General features: G+C 42.9%; 1 protein-coding gene across 1 annotated transcript in view; it reads right to left on the bottom strand.

Annotated features, from left to right (window-relative positions):
* Window positions 1-10,120: 10,120 nt before the first annotated feature.
* cpxm2 (carboxypeptidase X (M14 family), member 2) overlaps window positions 10,121-18,733 on the bottom strand; it is a 54,335-nt gene continuing 45,722 nt past the window's right edge. Inside the window, exons 11-14 of the mRNA XM_066663723.1 lie at window positions 16,940-17,237; window positions 16,031-16,170; window positions 12,946-13,045; window positions 10,121-10,586 (exon numbers count right to left, since the gene is read on the bottom strand). Of these exons, the coding sequence (XP_066519820.1) occupies window positions 10,339-10,586; window positions 12,946-13,045; window positions 16,031-16,170; window positions 16,940-17,237 (786 nt within the window). The 3' untranslated portion in view covers window positions 10,121-10,338. The remainder of the gene's footprint in view (window positions 10,587-12,945; window positions 13,046-16,030; window positions 16,171-16,939; window positions 17,238-18,733) is intronic.

The raw sequence follows: 18,733 nt of genomic DNA, 5'->3' as shown, positions 1-18,733 counted from the left end.
AGTTTCACACACTCACCCAGTCACTCACACACTCACCCAGTCATTCACACACTCACCCAGTCACTCACACACACACCTGTGGACAGTTTCACACACTCACCTAGTCACTCACACACTCACCCAGTCATTCACACACTCACACCTGTGGACAGTTTCACACACTCACTCAGTCACTCACACACTCACAGTGTGGACAGTTTCACACACTCACCCAGTCACTCACACACACACGTGGACAGTTTCACACACTCACTCAGTCACTCACACACTCACACTGTGGACAGTTTCACACACTCACCCAGTCACTCACACACACACATGTGGACAGTTTTTACACACTCACCCAGTCACTCACACACTCACACCTGTGGACAGTTTCACACACTCACACAGTCACTCACACACTCACACTGTGCACAGTTTCACACACTCACGCAGTCACTCACACACTCACACAGTCACTCACACACTCACACTGTGCATAGTTTCACCCACTCACGCAGTCACTCACACACTCACACCTGTGGACAGTTTCACACACTCACCCAGTCACTCACACACACACCTGTGGACAGTTTCACACACTCACACAGTCACTCACACCTGTGGATATATTCACACACTCACCCAGTCACTCACACATTCACACCCGTGGATACGTTCACACACTCACACTGGTTGCATACACACACAGCTTGTATAATCCTCCATGGAAAAGCACTGACCACTACAGTAATTCTCTCTGGAGCAGGACTCTCACCTGGAGACTGCAGGTCTGAGTCCAGATGATGTGAAGAGAGATTCCAAATGTTGGACTTATTTTTGCTGTTACAGTTACATTACTTAAGGTGGAACTGACTCTAAATTCGGGAGGGCACTAACTGCATGAAAGTAAACACAGAGTGAAAGTGCTACAAACCTAAACAGCTCGAGTTACATATGAGTTTCTGTGGGAATTCAAACAGTGAATAAACACTTACAGACAATTTACAAGATACAGTCGCTTCTTACTCACAAACACCGCTCCATCTTAAAGGTGCAGAGCTTCTGATTGAACACAAACCGTGCAAAGTTTGTTTTACTGTGAGAAAAGTAGCTCTTAGGAAACGCTTATGCCTTTAAGAGGTCGATAGCAATCAAGTCCTCACATTAATCAGAGTTTCAGTGTGTAGTGGAACACCTTCCCAGACGAGCAGAGGTTGTTCATTTTGATGTGTTTACACTTAATTAAAAAAACAAAAACAAACACTGAGCAATCCTGCGTCCGTATACTTCTGTCTTAATAGTGTCTGTTTAGATCTATGAAGACACATGGAGGGACATATCCTTAATGATATCGCTGCTGGACAGAGAGATGGACAGAGGATTGACCGGGACGCTCCCTTGTGTGATGTTAAAGTGCCATGTTTCCACTTCAAAGCTTGGACACACTTCAGAGAGAAGAGTCTGGACTCTGGAACACGGCAGGGGTCAGTTCCCCTCTCCCTCCTTCCCTCCCTCAGTCTCTTACTCTGTGTGTGTGTGTGTGTGTGTGTGTGTGTCCACACAGCTGTTGACCTGGTGAGCTTCAGCTGGGGAGAAATAACTCAACACCTGGACAGCAGCTGGACGAACTCAGGTCTTAAAACTGATGAGTATTGTGATAAAAAATATTTCATGTGATATAAACTGGACATCACATGCTTAACCACACTAAAGCTCTGTCTGCCTCAGAGTTCCTCACTCTTTCATCCGTCTGAGACATGGGGAAATCTAAGCAGCTGCTCAGAGAAACATGAGCATCACTGATGACCCACTGGTGACCAGTACAGATGTGTTCAATACACAGTTTTTTAAATGGGTAAGTACTTAATATAACTGAGGCAGCTAATGACACTTTATGTACAGAGTGGGCCATTTATATGGATACACCTTAATAAAATGGGAATGGCTGGTGATATTAACTTCCTGTTTGTGGCACATTAGTATATGGGAGGGGGGAAACATTTCAAGATGGGTGGTGACCATGGCGGACATTTTGAAGTCAGCCATTTTGGATCCAACTTTTGTTTTTTCAATGGGAAGAGGGTCATGTGACACTTCAAACTTATTGGGAATTTCACAAGAAAAACAATGGTGTGATTGGTTTTCATGTAAATAAAGAAACGTTATTCTTTCATGGGTTATTTACAAGTTTCTTATTGTTTACAGCCATTGACATGTCGCAGAGGTTAACACGTGAGGAGCGGATAGAAATTGTGTTGATGTCTGGTGAACGCAGTAACCGGGTCATTGCAGCAGATTTCAATGCAAGAGACCACCCATCTCCCATGCTACAATTAGCAAACTGCTTGCCAAGTTTCGTGAAACTGGTTCAGTGTTGGATTTGCCAAAATGTGGACGCATGAAAAGTGTCACTAATGAAGAAACATCTGTGGCTGTCCTAGCTTCATTCAGCAAGAGCCCACAGTGTAGCACTCGCCACATGTCACTGGAGAGTGGCATCAGTCGAACATCCCTTTGGCGGATATTAGCTACTCACAAATGGCACTCTTACAAACTCCAGCTGCTGCAGCATCTCAACGAGGATGACCCAGATTGGCGCACTGAATTTGCAGAATGGGCAAAACAAAAAAAACACTGCTATTGGTCTGACACTGGATCCCTCAAGACTGTTGGAACAAAAAAATTGATGGTATGGTGTGGTGTATGGGGTACAAAGATAGTGGGGCCATTCTTCATCAGTGGAAACCTCACTTTTATCTTTGAGGTCATCTGAAGGCAATCGTCTATGCTGTGAAGATACGAGACGTGCAGCACCTGAAACTACGGATACTGGAAGCCTGTGCTAGCATTTCTCCTGCGGTGTTGAAGAGTGGGAGAAAAGGGTTGCATTGACAATCAACACAATGGGCAGCACTTTGAACACATTGTATAAGTGCTCAGAAACTGGTAAATAACTCATGAAAGAATAAAGTTACCCAATTCCCAATAAGTTTGATGTGTCACATGACCCTCTTCCCACTGAAAAAACAACAGTTGGATCCAAAATGGCCGACTTCAAAATGGCCACCATGGTCACCACCCATCTAACAGGAAGTTAATATCACCAACCATTCCCATTTTATTAAGGTTTATCCATTTAAATGACCCACCCTGTAGTGTCTCACTTACCCAGTCACTCTCACACACTCACACATGTTGATGACGTCTTCTGTGATGTATCCTCAGTTTCCACTAAAACTGGTGTAAACGCGGCTGCTTCGGTGAAAAGCACCAAGGTTCTTATAAACTTGAACAAAACAGGTTCAAGAACCAGAGCTCTTTTGGTGGAAAAGCGACAGATGAGAGAGAGCGGAGACAGGAGACAGCATGGAGACAGAGAGGAGAAAAAGAAGATGTTATCAGCGCGTGGACCTGAGTGAAGTGAAACAGGTGCCTAATTACTGCTCATAACCCTCATGCAGTCTATATCTCTGTGGATGCCTATGGAGATTAGATACAGTTTACAGTTAGAGGAAACCTCAGCTGTGTGGATTATCATAACACACAAACATACACACACACACACACACACACCATGTGAGCTGAGATAATTGGTGGACCACCAGTATCTAGGTCTACTCACTGGTTTCAACAGAATCAGGAAAGGTAGAACTATTGAGAGAGACAGAGAGAGAGAGAGAGAGAGAGAGAGAGAGAGAGAGAGAGAGAGAGAGAGAGAGAGAGAGAGAGAGAGAGAGAGGAAAGAGAGAGAGAGGAAAGAGAGAGAGAGGAAAGGGAGAGAAAGAGAGGAAGGAAAGAGAGGAGAGAGAGAGAAAGAGAGAAATGAGAGCGAGAGAAAGAAAGCAAGAAAGAGAGGAAAGAAAGAGAAAGAGAGATAAAGAGAAAGATGTGAGCGAGAGGAAAGAGAGAGAGAGAGAGAGAGAGAGAGAGAGAGAAAGAGAGGAGAGAGAGAGAAAGAGAGGAAAGATCAAGAAAGAGGAAGGAGAAAGAGAGAGAGAGAGAGAGAGAGAGAGAGAGAGAAAGAGGAAAGAGAAAGATGTGAGCAAGAGAAAAGAGAGAGACAGAGGAAACAGAGAGAGAGAGAGAACGAGAGGAAAGAGAAAGATGTGAGCAAGAGAAAGAGAGGAAAGAGAGGAGAGAGGAAAGAGAGAGAAAGAGAGGAGAGAGAAAGAGAGGAAAAAGAGAGGAAAGAGAGAGAGAGAGGAAAGAGAAAGATGTGAGCAAGAGAAAAGAGAGAGAGAAAGTGAGGAAAGAGAGAGAAAGAGGAAAGAGATGGCTGGTGTTCTCGGATAATTGCAGGAAAGCCTGGAGGACGACTGAGGGAACGTTTAAAGGCAGAAACGAAGGAGAGAGTGTGTCACAGCAGAACATGCGCAGTGTAATTAGAGCCTTATCCCCAAGACCATTACACTAGAGCTTTCCTCTCTGATAACACAGACTCAAAGCACAGCCGCCTCACTGCTCGGCCACAACCTGATCAAACACACCCTCGGTTCTGCTCCGGCACTGAGATGTGGCCGGTGGACAGATCATTTACGAGATGTCTGGATCATCTGACGCTCACTGCACAAATTGGACCATTTAAGCTCTTACTCCTCCAAGCTCAGGGCAGAGAGGCATAAATAACCATCCACTGCCTCGCTGGTCAGTCCCTTTACTGTGGCACAGAGCTTTCCATCTGATCTGCTTTGTGGACCGGTCTACAGAAGCATGCATTATAATGAAACACACTGAAAACCCACACTCTTAAAGTCTAGTTAGTAAAAGAGGAGCTAATTACCAACGGCCAGTCTGCACAGAGGCACGATGTAACACTAAACACACGACCTGCGCAATAAAAGCCCACAGTTTTGGTCACGTCCCTTTAGGTATGGAAGCCAATTACCGCAAACAGAAATGAAAAAACCCAGATACATTTTACATCTCAAAATAATGAGCTGTTTTCATTGCAGTTTGACTTTGAACGCTAAAGAGCTACAGCTCTAGCTTAATAAACCACAACCATCACTAGAGTTTGTGACTGTCTTGTTTTTACACTCACTGTCCACTCTCTCAGCTCCACTGACCACCAGAAACAGTTTGTAGTTCAACAATCACAGACTGTAGTCCACCTGTTGCTCTGCATACTTTGTTACCTCTCTTCCCCCCTATTCCTCACCGCTCAGGACCCCCACAGAGCAGGTGTGATGTGGTGGTGGATCATTCTCAGCGCTGCAGTGACACTGACGTGGTGGTGGTGTGTTAGTGTGTGTTGTGCTGGTGTAGAGTGGATCAGACACAGCAGTGCTGCTGGAGTTTTTAAACCCCTCAGTGTCTGGACTGAGAACAGTCCACCGACCAAAAACATCCAGCCGACAGCGTCCTGTGTAACTGATGAAGGACTAGAGGACGAGCGACACACACTGTGCAGCGACAGATGAGCTACTGTCTCTGACTCTACATCTACAAGGTGGACCCACGAGGGAGGAGTGCCTCACAGAGTGGACATTTAGTGGTGTAATTTATTGATTTTATTTATTTTATTCAAATATACACATTCAGATTCTAATACTTATGTGAGTAATTTAGCTCTGTTTCAGAAGATGAAGAGCTACAGCTCTGGAACTAACCACAGCTTACCGCTTTCCATACTTATCTCACTAAGAAGTAGTCAAGTGAATTGAGAACCGCAGCTCTGTCAGTGTCAGTGCGTCTGTCTGGACAAACCTCGAGCTCATGCAGTGATTTAATGCCAGAGTTTATTAAGAGCAGCTGTTTGTACATGTCATTCCTTTACATTAGGAATACAGATATTATTAATACTACACATGAAGCCTAAAAACGACAGTAATCCCCCATTCAGCTTGGGTTCATCTGGACCTCTGCCACTGCAGATATAAAACGTATCAAAAAATCAGAAAATAAAGCTCTTTTTAGACATGGTCCAGTCTCTTTAGTTCTTTACTTTCCAGTTGATTCAGCACAGAAACCCTGATCACATTCAGCTGCATCCGTCCTGTTAGCTTAGAAACTACACTGTTGAAGAGAAACCTTGTGGATTGAAACATCTTGTCGCTGGTCGTTTTTGGTTTAGACAATGTTTTTTGGAAAATATATTGGGTCTGATTTAGTAAGAGAGCTGTACTTTAAACTGTGGTTACATTTTAAATTACAGTCCTGGTGTTACAGGGTACATTGCTAGATCTTACAGTGTAACTTCAGGCATTTTAGACACTCTAAAGTATAACGGTGTTACGAAAGGTTCTTTAAGCACTGCCGTAGAAGAACCCCTTTTGGTTCCATAAAGAGCCATTGTTGCTGATGTATTTAAATGGGGAAAGAACCTTAAGAACAAGTGATGTATTTTTAAACTTTAAAAGGTGCTTAAAAAACCAAAGTGGTCCTTCTCAAAGAACCCTTTCATCACCTTCATTTTTAAAAGCGTAGTGTTCCTGTGTTTAAGAGTGAGGCGTCCTGAGTTTGAGTGTATTTTACCATGCTTTTGAATGTACTTTCCTGGTACTTACAGTGTTGCTCGTGTACTGATATTAAAGTACCAGTGGGAACTGATGAGTATTTTCTATGCACTGATTTATACAGAGAAGTTACACTGTAATCACTGGGAAAATACAGTATGAGACATGGGCTTTAATGGGCAGTTACATTGTAAGTACCAGAATAGTACACTCGAGTACTGGGAAAGTACATTCAGAAATACCAGCTTTATTATAATGTGTTATAATAGACCTTTTTTTATTTCCTGGTAAACGAACCCAGGCATGACTTTGTTGCCAGTCGACCCGACCTCACTCATTGATATAGTCACGTAACTGGGTGCACTTTTGGTGCCTTTCCACTGCATGGAACCTGCACGACTCGGCATGGCTCTTTTGCTTTACCACTAGCCAAATCTGGTCCCAGGTAAGTTATCAGTCCCAGCTCACTCCGGGTTCCAACCGTGCCAAGTAGATAGTAAATGGTGATGTGTAAACCCTGTAGTGGCCAGAGCCATGTTAATCACCAAGAAAAGCAGAGCTCATTCAAATCCAGCACAAACCGCAGCTTGTAAAACTCTAAGGTTACAGCAGCTTGCATATTTATTTTGATCGGACTCACAACGGCATCTCGTAACTTTACATTGAGGTGTTTTCAAGAGGTTTAAACGCTCCTTGGGCCGATGGCCGATGAACATTTCTCACAGTAACTGATCTGTGAGAACTGGGGCGCAGAGTGTTTAGTCCAAAAAACAAAAACAACACATGAATACACGGTGAGTAAATAGTGCTTAACTTTACCGCCACAGTTGTTGTGGTTTACAAAGCCAGCGATTCCTGTTAGAGATGGGTTTATCTAACGTCAACGGCTACATTTCGCATGGGAGCCCTGCCAGTGGAAAAGCGACAAGCTTTAAGCGAGCAGAGCCGTGTCGAGTCGAGTCGTGTAGAGCCCATGCGGTGGAAACACGACATTCGTGGCATAGCTTTACGTTATGTGACAATATCCTGATTTTTCACATATGAGAAATGAACATATACATCCAGTCACTCGTAAACAAATATAGGCTTTATTTTTCCTACTAAACAATCAGGGGGAAGCTGTGGTCTTGATGTTAGAGAAGTGAGCTTGAGGGTCGCCTGTTTAATTCCCGAGACCGGAAAAATAAAAAATAAAAAATAAAAAATCATGGCTGAAGTGTCCTTGAGCAAAGCCCCTATCCTTAAAACTGCCCCTGGGTGCTGAAGTGGTCACAGCCCCCTGCTGCAGCTGTGTGTGTGTCCACTGCCCTAATGCATGCAAAAAATTGTTCACTAGTGTGTGTCTCTGTGTTCACTGCCACGGATGGTTCAGATGCAGAGAGGCAGTTTCCCTAAGAGCATCAATAAAGATGTTTCTTCTTCTTCAATTCCCACTGTATTCATCCTAATTTAGCTGATACTCACAAAGAACATATCCCTGTCCTTTCCAGTGCTCTGACCTGCCTAATGGACACTCTGTCACTGACTCTAAGAGGAGTGAAGGGTATTGCTCTAGCCCTTGACTTGAGCTTGTTTTGTGAATTAAAAATCTAAACAATCGTAATTTGTCACAGAACATTTGAGCACACAGTGATGTTTAGTCATTGATAATGTCACATAAAATGAAGAAATGTGTTTGTTGTCACTGCCATGGACTCAGCACTGATACAAGGGTTTTTATATTAACTTCTCACAAGTGAAAAATTGAATCTTGAAATGCAGTAGCCCAGTGAGTCATGTGACTATATTAAAACAGGAGTGAGGTTAAGTCATGCCAGTATATCAACATTTTTTAAGTGGGCCATTTTGTTGATAAATCGTTTGTCACAGTGATGTTATAATGTAAATATTCATCATCATATCTGTATTTACTCTCAGCTTTGTGAAAAAGGAGTGGCTGATTCATTGTAGTAATCAATCCCTACAAAATTATATCCAAAAAGGCAAAACTCACCAAATAGCTGTTGGGTCTGCGTAGCGAACTTTCCAAAACAAGGCGGTGAAGGTGGAAACACTACTCAACATCTACTCAACAAAAACAACATATTTACACAAAGTATCTCCACCTTTAAAATAAACCTGGTACAGTTCAGCAGCTGTTAGTCACTAAAAGAGAGATGAGATGTCCAGGTGAGAGTGTTAGCTCTATAAACTGTTACCAGTAGCATTTGCTTACTCTTCTTCACATAAATTCAACAGAAGAACGTGCGCTAAGCCTGAGGTGCTAATACAATCAGAGTTGTATTCAGCTTGACACAAATGAAACCTATAATCGTGTAAATGTAATTTATCAACATCTTGTAAGTGTCTGATAATCTTTAGCACATGCAGTCTTTAGTAATATCTCAAAACAATGATTATGTTTTTAAAAGAGTAAAACTAAAGGAGTAAAACATCCGCTCTTCCGCTTTTCAGTTCCCTTTGATGCTCAAAGCGACATCAGATGAAAAGCTTATGAAGCTGAAAGGAGGAAACCAGGCTATGCCCCCTGCCTCCACCCCGTTACATTGTCTCTGACTACAACAGACATCAGACAGTCTACATAGCAGGATAGAAAATGGTCTGAGGTCTTAGAAAGGAAAATGTTTTCATAGAATGGGGGAAAAAAATTAAAACATAGTGGAACCCACTTTGGCACTTTACAGAAGCAGTGAGTGTGTTTTACCACAGCATCAGATTTTGGCAATAATCTTTTCAACAAGTTCACAAGCACTTGACTAAGTTTGATAATGAAGAAACTCTACCTGAGTCTACATGAGTCACTCAGTGATCAGATTTTTTTGATGATATTGCTAACAATTCACCAACCTAATAATCATAATATGTTGAAAAATTTTAACTTTTTTCTTATTAACCCTCTGGGGTCTAAGGGTATTCTCTCTTCATCTGTTTCATATCGTCCTTGTTCAGAACCGTCCCTGCTCTCTCTGAACTGAGCTCAGTTTGACCCAGAGCGCTGTGGATGGAGAGCACTCTCCCTAAAACTGAAAGGTTCATTAAAAATTCTATTTTCTTGTGAATACAGTCCTCTACTCCGAAGTGACCACCGGTCAGTTTCACACAAAACCTCGAGATTATACATAGCCTCATGACTCAGAGGTACATTCTCACAATGCGATGGAGTGGAAGGAGAAGTCTCCACAGATTCAGGACGTGTTTGAGCTGTATTTCTGTGCCTTGTTATTGAAAAGGTATTAATTACAAAACTCGTGAACAATGAAGTGAACAAACAGATGTGTTTGCTGACTCCAGACGGTTAACATACAGCAACATAAATGGTGAATATTTATTTTAAAAGTGTGACTTCACATTAGAAAATGTGTGGTCATTTGTAGCGTGAGGATACGTGTGTAATGTTTACTGTTTTCGTGGAAACCTATATTTATATCGTCCACGTGCAATGATTTAGAAAATGAAATGAATCAGGGTAAGGGAAGACATGAGCTGCATAGGGACCCCATAACTGAACTAATGTCCAAGCCTTTTGATCAGATTCATTGAAATCTACGCTCTCTTCAATATCTTTTAATAATCAGATAACTGCCAAATTCTGATAACATTATTATGCTCATATTATTTGTGGGCATGTAAACACATTCGCATGTTTAAAAAAAGAATAATTTACAACTGTTTTTGCCGCCACAAAGCCACTGAAACAAAACAAATATGAACCATTACATAGTCATCAAATGGCTTTCTGATTGTTTGTGGTTTCATATAAACAACAGTCTTTACTAAACCCACTGAACAGCCATTATTTAGAGTGTAGACTGTCTGTCAGAAAGTCAGAGGGACACTACAGGGTCAGCCAGACAGCAGTGGACACACTTTTGTGCCCAACTGTCCTCTGAGACCCCCTCTATGTCCCCCGTCGTCTCTGGTGAAGTCTTCTGGGATACTGCCGGACGTTGATGGGCTGTTTATTGAACTTCTCCATGATCTCTTTGATGCGAGACATGTTGGAGCGGGCGAGGGTGAAGTTGCACACGGTGGCCCCCATGTCGTAGCCCACCTCACACACTTTACTCGTCATGGCGAAGCCCTCGGCTCGAACCGTCACTCTGTACTCGCCCGGGTTCAGCAAACGCCAGTAATCTCCATCAGATGCTGCCCAAAGACAAAGAAAACGTAGTCTTACTAAGCTGAGACTTTCATTCATCCATCCATCCATCCATTCATTCATTAATCCATTTATTCATTCACCCATTCATCCATCCATCCATTCATTTATTGATTAATCCATTCATTCATTCACCTATTCATCCATCCATCCATCCATCCATCCATCCACCCATTCATTCATTCATTCATTCATTCAGTCGTTCAGTCGTTCATTCGTTCATTTGTTCGTTCATTCATTAATTCATTCATTCACCCCATTCATCCATCCATCCATCCATCCATCCATCCATCCATCCATCCATCCATTCATTCATTCAGTCATTCACCCATCCATTCATTCATTCATCCGTTTATTCATCTATCTTCTGTAAACTCTCATTATGCACATACCAGGCACATACCCTCACCAGTATATTGCAGGACATCACCCATTCACCCAGTGTGTAAAACTGTCCACAGCTGTGCATGGTTGCATTGTGTATGTGTGTGTGTGTGACAGGGTGAGCTCTGCCCAGGGTGTGTTCCTGGCATTGATTCCTGACTCACTTTAGCCCTGATCAAGATGAAACAGAAATGAAGGAACGAATGAATAGAAAAACAAACAAATGCATGCATGTATGAATGAATAAATAAATACATTAATTGATGAATGGATGAACAGACGAACAAATGAATGAATGATAGCAGTTTGCTCCGTACTGTATCTTCCTTCACCACACTGAAAGCTTAAATTACTTCCAGGGATGTCTTCAAATGAATTAATATCTAAAAGTTGAATGATCTGGTGTGTTGTACACACCCTGAGGTTTCACTCTGTGCTCGTCATCTACTTCACTGAGGAATGAACCTGAATCCAGGAGCTCTCATTTATCCCGTACACAGTGAAGGAATGAAAGGCTTGACCAGGCAAAATCCAATATGATGGATCATACCTCAATCAATAAAGATAATAAATTTTTTGAAAGAGCCTTAAGCGACTCGTGGTTTAAAATCCAAGTGATAAATTGTGGCCCCAGGTTAGGTTTCAAAGCTCTAAGTGACTCAACGTGTCAATGGTAACTGAACGTCTAATCTGATTTAACTGAAGTTAAACTTTGTTTTAGGACGACATAGCACTCATGTTCAGTTGTGCACAGACAGTTCTCTATCTCTATTCTCTATAGAAAAGCACTGACCATCTGCACATGTACCTGAGGTCACCATACCCAATGCCAAGCACCGGCTAGAGGAGCTTGAAGCCACACAGCCCTGGACTGTGGAGCGGTGGAACTGTGTTCTGGAGGGATTATTCATTCATTCATTATCTGTAACCCTTATCAAGTTCAGGGTAGTGGTGGGGCAGTCACCCGGAGGAAACCCACGCAGACACAGTGAGAACACACCACACAGACTGTCACCCGGAGGAAACCCACACAGAAACAGGGAGAACACACCACACTCCTCACAGACAGTCACCCAGAGCGGGACTCGAACCCACAACCTCCAGGACCCTGGAGCTGTGTGACAGAGACAGAACCTGCTGCGCCACCTTGCCACCCTCTAATTGCACAATATTTTATTTTTAACTGTGTATTTGTAAACTAATGTAGTAAATTTCAACACCACATTTTTTTATCATTTTATTCTATTTAAAACATTATGAAAATATTAAAATATTAAACTTTTATCCAAATACTAAACATCTAGAGGAGAGAATGTAAGAATGTAATGGACCTTCAAGGTGCACAACTGGACTTTAAGACCATTGTGGGACCTGAAAAGGGAAAAATATATGGTCTGTACATTTAGTGAACCACACTATACCTGTACAGGACATTTTTTCTGACAGAGAATTGTGGTAAATATTAAGGATAAACAAAGAAGATCAGTGTATAATGTTAAACCATCACAATGTTGAGACGTCCAGATCTTTTTCTGTGACAGCTTGGCTCGTCTACGAGAGCTGGTTGTGTTACTGTGAGGTGAGAGGCAGTGGTACCTCCTACGCCTCTGTGCATGTCAAAAAAAAAAAAAACCTGCCTGCTCCTCTCCAACATTTCCCTTAAAAGGGAAGGACGGCTCTTTTATCTGTCTCTCTCTGTGAGGAAATATGCTGTTCATGGGCATGTCATCTTTTTTAGAACAGCTCAGCTGGAAAGACAGCAGCCTCAAACGCCTTCAGTTAAAACAGAGTCACAAATGTTCCTTTCGGCACAAAGCCAGACTCCGGTGAGGAGAACACTCATCTCAGACTTGTTACGCTGGGAAAGTTTAAAAGACCAAAATCTTCAAAATACTACAAAAACACTACAGGTATTTTTGCGTAGTGTGCCCAGACGTTTGAGCAATGTGAGTTGGACCGTACCTGTGCGAATGTCATGGTTGATGCCCTCCACTGAGATAATAGCGTTCGCAATTCCTCGTCCTTGTAGATCCCTCACCACACCTTTAATACCACGATGAACCTAACACACAGAGACACACAAGTGCATGTTTCCCATTGTGTTAAATCACCATTATGTTTACTAACACTCTTAATACTCCTCTGGGGACCGAAGTCACTCATTCATTCGGTTTTGAAAGCAGCCGGTCTAATGCCCTCACTCTGATTATTCTAGAATGAAACTGTAAAAATGGCATAATGCGGTCATGACCAGTACGTGGACACTTCTGAAAAAGACGTCATCTAGAAGGCAACATCCGTTGCCTCAAAATGTAAGTACAACACAACATAAAAGCCACTGACAGGTGCTGTGAATGACACTGAGGGTCTGGTTACAGTGCCCCTGTCCAGGGGGGATATACCAGGTAGTTAGTGAACAGTTGGTTCTTAAAGTTGATGTTGGAAGCAGGAGAAATGGCAAGCCTAAGGATCTGAGCCACTTTGACAAAGGCAACACTGTGATGGCTAGAAAACAGAGCCTCTCCTCAAAGCATCTCTGTTAGAAAGGTGTCATAACACACAGTGCATTGCTGCTTGGGCTGCATAGCTGCAGACCGGTCAGGGTGCCCATACTGACCCCTGTCCACTGCCGAAAGCTCCTACACTGGGCAAGAGAGCGTCAGAACTGGGCCATATAGGCCTCAGAACATTTCTAATTGAGAGAATATATGACTCTTAATTAACCGGCTTATGTTTTAAAAATTGTTCAAACTTGTAGCACTTTGATATTTGTTTCAAATTTAAAGTGTGGTACAATAAAATGTTTTATTGTTGTTGTTGTTGTTGTTACTATTCATAGAGCAAAAGGAAGAAGATGGCCTGGTCGGACATATCCTGGTGTGTGGTATGGGAAGGAAGCGAGACAGTGGAGGCAGTGTGATGCTCTGTGGTGAAATCTTGGGTCCTAGTGTTCGTGTGAGTGTTGTTTTAAAAGTACCACATCCCTAAACACTGCCTCAGACCAAGACCACCCCTTTATGGTAGCGGTATTCCCTAACGGCAGTGGTCTCTTACACAGAGCCACACCACAAACACTTCAGGAATGGTTTAAGGAACATGACGAAGGGTTCAAGTTGTTGACTTGGCCTCCAAAATGTCAGCTCTCAATCCATTCCAGCATCTGGTATCAGTGAGTTCCAGGGAAGTTCCACGTGCTGATGCCCAACACCACAGGAGACCTTAAAAGGGGTGTGCAGTCTATGCATCAATGGATCAGATGTAAAAGGTGCTCATTTTATCTGCATTTCAAATGGTCGCTCTTCACTAAACGCCAATAAAATTGAGCTTAAGTGATTCCAATGCTAACCTGAGAGCACAGTGGCTTTTTAAAACCCACATACTCTGACAGCACACGCTTTAAGCACCCTGTCTCTTTCAAACACTAACATCCAGCCTCCAGCTCCTCTCAGCTCATATTTACTTCCTGGAGGATCTGTCTCTCTGGTGTTTGTTCTGGGAGAGTGTCCACAGACTTGCGAGCATATGGAGCGTAGGTGTAAATGTCATTTCTGTTGTAAATTCAATATTTCTGAAGATCCCACACGTCGAACACAGGCTTCTCCACAGTCTCAGATTCCTCCACATAATAAGATTTACTCCTCAGTGAGAACACAGCCTCGTAACGTTCAGCTCCACACTTAACTAACAGTGTGATCAGCTGCAGAAGGTGGAAAGAAATATTACTGACATCACATCAGACGTGTTTAATGTTTCAGAGAGATTACCACCGCTTACATAGATTTAGACATTTTCATGTAGTCATATAAATAATGACGCAACTCAGTAGGTCATTTCTGACTGACTTTCACTTTCTACTCTCTGTCCACAGGTTCAGGTCTGCACTCATTGTTGTCCCTTTCCTCATTCTTCTCCCCTTCTCTGTTCTGGGTCAGCCGTGGCCTGGTGGTGAGAGAACTGGGCTTGTAATCGGAAGGTTACCGGTTTGATCCCCAGAACCGGCAGTTCATGACTGAAGTGCCCTTGAGCAAGGCATCTAACCGCTCCGGGCATGTGTGTGTGTGTGTGTGTTTCACTGCACGGATTGGTATAAATGCGGAGAACAAATTCATCTGTGTGCAATACTGTGGCCAATAAAGTGATTCTGATTATAATTTGGTCTCTGGTTTGAGGCAGTTCTGACCTGTATTCCCACATTTGGTACCAGCAAAAAAAAACCCTAACCCTAACCCTAACTCATTTTCTCCAAGTGTCGGTAAGTTATAACAATGACATTTCGTCGTACAACAATGTTAAAAAGAATACAATAACCCATTATATGAGTTAATAACATTTGAGGTTTTGTGTTTTATTATTTGCACACTTTAGGGTTTTGTGAAAGTGGGTCATTATCTTGAATAATTTAGGGATGTATGGTCTGATGGCAGAAACAGATTAAGTGAAAGCACACAAATATCATCTTATCTTATATGATAGAGGTGACACACATATCAGATAATACTTAAATATGACAGGTACAACATGCAGAGTCCTGGAGGTTTCGGAGCCTACTCGGAATCACTGGGCGCAAGGCAGGAACACACCCTGGAGGGGGCGCCAGTCCCTCACACTCTACAGACACTTGTGAGTCACCAATCCACCTACCAACTTGTTTTTTGGGCTGTGGGAGGAAACCCAAGCACACGGAGGAAATGCCAGCCAGCAACGTGTCTCCACGGCAACCTGCACCCAGAAGGGATCAAGGAAACCCACAGACAGTCACCCGGAGTGGGACTCGAACCCGCAACCTCCAAGTCCCTGGAAGCTTGTGCCAGAGACTCTACCTGCTGCGCCACCGTGTCGCCTCCCACAGCAACATGATCAAATAAACAAGTGATCATCTGATAAAATTAATACAGTAATCGGTTTGATCATTCACACACACACACACACATACAAACACACACACAGAGGTATATGGATAATAAAATTATACCATTAATTTGATACTGCTGGTATTTTGCCACACTGTGTGTGTGTGTGTGTGTGTGTATGTGTGTTTGTGTTGTACCTGTTCCATAAAGACAATGAGAGACTCTCGGTTGTTCTCCCACTCCTCGGGCAGTTCGCTCTCATGGGGAAACTTGTCACAGCCCACGAATATGGACATCTCAAAGCAGTTGGTGTGGAGGTAACTGAAATCATTCATACCTGCGCAACCACACAAACACCACACAAACAATGTCACTTTTTTAACACCTTCAAAGTAAACCAACCCTCCTGGAGCTGAGATGTTTGGATTTCACTGGTCCTCATGAAAAGTCAGGTGCAAACAACCCAAGACGAATCATGACTGGATCACTCAGGCCACATTTGGAAATGGTCTGTATATTTAGGTGTAAATAGAAAGTGTTTTCTGTGTCTGGACAGTTACGCAGACGGAAACACATCGGTCGAGAGGAGGGACAGCGCAAGTGTGATGTTTTCCTGAAGATCAGTGGCTGAACTTTTTGGATGCATTTTAATGCCAGGTGTAAACAGGTCCTGAGGGCTTTCCTGAGACTAAACCTGCTCAGAAGAGAAGCTGTCTAGGAGCCGGAAGGTCACTAGTTTGAGCCCCTTGACTGGAAGGATTTACTGGGGAGAGCGAAAGAAGATGTATTTTGAGGCAAAGTATCTGTGCTCTTAAGTCTCTGAATGAACCAGTTTATACTCCATAGAGTGGGTCCCCCACACAAGGGTGGCCATGTTTTAAACAGATTTAGTACAGGATCTGACACATCCAAGCCAGTAGATGTCAGTATAATGGCTTTTTCAATGACACGCAAAAGAATCATTAAAGTAAGCATCTGATTATTTCTTTAAATAGCAGAATAGTATCGAACTTTGTTCTGTGAATGACAGAGGGACTCAGAGAAGACATAATTTTTAAATTATAATCATTAAATGAATTAGCTACAGAATAGATAAGACTACTGACTTCCGGCCGCCGTGTGCCAGGACGCTCCATTGATGGTGCCGTCCTCCTTGGCGAAGTCTTGCGTGTGACACGCTCTGCGGCTGGCGTCCGTCATCAGTCTGTGTGTGGACGCGTAGGAAAACGCCAACCAGCGGAACACGTGGTCGTCTGGAGTAGGTGTGGACTCCCTCATGACCCCGTGGGGCCGCGTGCGATCGTATGGAAATGTGACCACCAGCTCCCCGCCCTGCAGGTTACCCCCCAACACAAAGGGAATCTTTTCCATCCATGCCAGCAAGGCACGCGTCTCCACGGCAACCTGCACCCAGCAACCAGAAGGGATCAAGGTGTTATGTAGTGACAAAGGACACACCCTCTTTCTACTTCCACAGGCTCGCCAATTTATACTATACTTCCACTTCTTGGCCACTTTATTAGAAACAGCAGCTCTATACTTCCACTCCTTGGCCACTTTATTAGAAACAGCAGCTCTATACTTCTACTCCTTGGTCACTTTATTAGAAACACTAGCCTTATATTTCCACTCCTTAGTCACTTTATTAGAAACAGCAACTCTATACTTCCACTCCTTTGCCACTTTATTAGAAACAGCACCTCTATACTTCCACTCCTTGGTCACCTTATTAGAAAACAGCAGCTCTATACTTCCACTCCTTGGCCACCTTATTAAAAAAACCAGCCTTATATTTCCACTCCTTGGCCACTTTATTAGAAACAGCAGCTCTATACTTCCACTCCTTGGCCACTTTATTAGAAACACCAGCCTTATACTTCCACTCCTTGGTCACTTTATTAGAAACAGCAGCTCTATACTTCCACTCCTTCGCCACTTTATTAGAAACACCAGCCTTATACTTCCACTCCTTGGTCATTATATTAGAAACACCAGCCTTATACTTCCACTCCTTGGTCACTTTATTAGAGACAGCAGCTCTATACTTCCAATTATTGGCCACTTTATTAGAAACACCAGCCTTATACTTCCACTCAGTTGGCCACTTTATTAGAAATACAAGCTCTATACTTCCACTCTCTGGCCACTATATTAGAAACACCTGCCACATACTTTATACAATGGCTACTTTATTAGAAACATCTGCCCTTTACTTCCAGTTTAATCAATACCAATAAAACATTCAATTTACTGCAACAGAATGGAAATACTATGGAACAGCGACACATGAGTCCAGCATCAGTTGTACAGAGTGATGGAGCGTCGTCATCATCATCAGTCATCAAATCTTCATGTAGCATAACAAAGGTATCTTAACCAATATAAATAATATCAAAATTAACATTCTGAAAATTATATGACCAAGTTATAATTATCCCCTCTGACACGTCCCCCTGCAAAATGTGCCTCTACACACACACGCACACACACACACACACACACACACACACACACACACACACACACACACACACACACACATATGTTCCTGTCCAGAGGAGTGTGTGCTGCTGTTGGGTTTATTTCTGAACATGAGTCACTGTCAGAGCTGACTGCTGTCACAGCTTTTAGCACAGAGCTTTCTTCCTAGAAGCTGCAGTGGGTCTTAAATTAGCAGAACACTGGCAGAGCTATTCAGGAACATTTCTGTAAATAGACACCATTATATTCATAAGCATCACCCTCCAAATGGGAGCAATTATATTCATGAACACCACTGCTCTAAATAGACACAATTACATGCATTACCAGCCAGAGCACTTTGTTACAGCTTTGATAGGTTTCTGCATTCACTGCTTCAGAAATAACTCGGGCAGGTTCCGCTTTAGAAGACACTCCCT

Source organism: Hoplias malabaricus, chromosome 3 (genome assembly GCF_029633855.1).
Source record: "Hoplias malabaricus isolate fHopMal1 chromosome 3, fHopMal1.hap1, whole genome shotgun sequence".
In the NCBI taxonomy this organism is placed as follows: Eukaryota; Metazoa; Chordata; class Actinopteri; order Characiformes; family Erythrinidae; genus Hoplias; species Hoplias malabaricus.
Note: the sequence above shows the minus strand (reverse complement) of the source record. Positions and strands in the feature narration are given on the sequence as shown.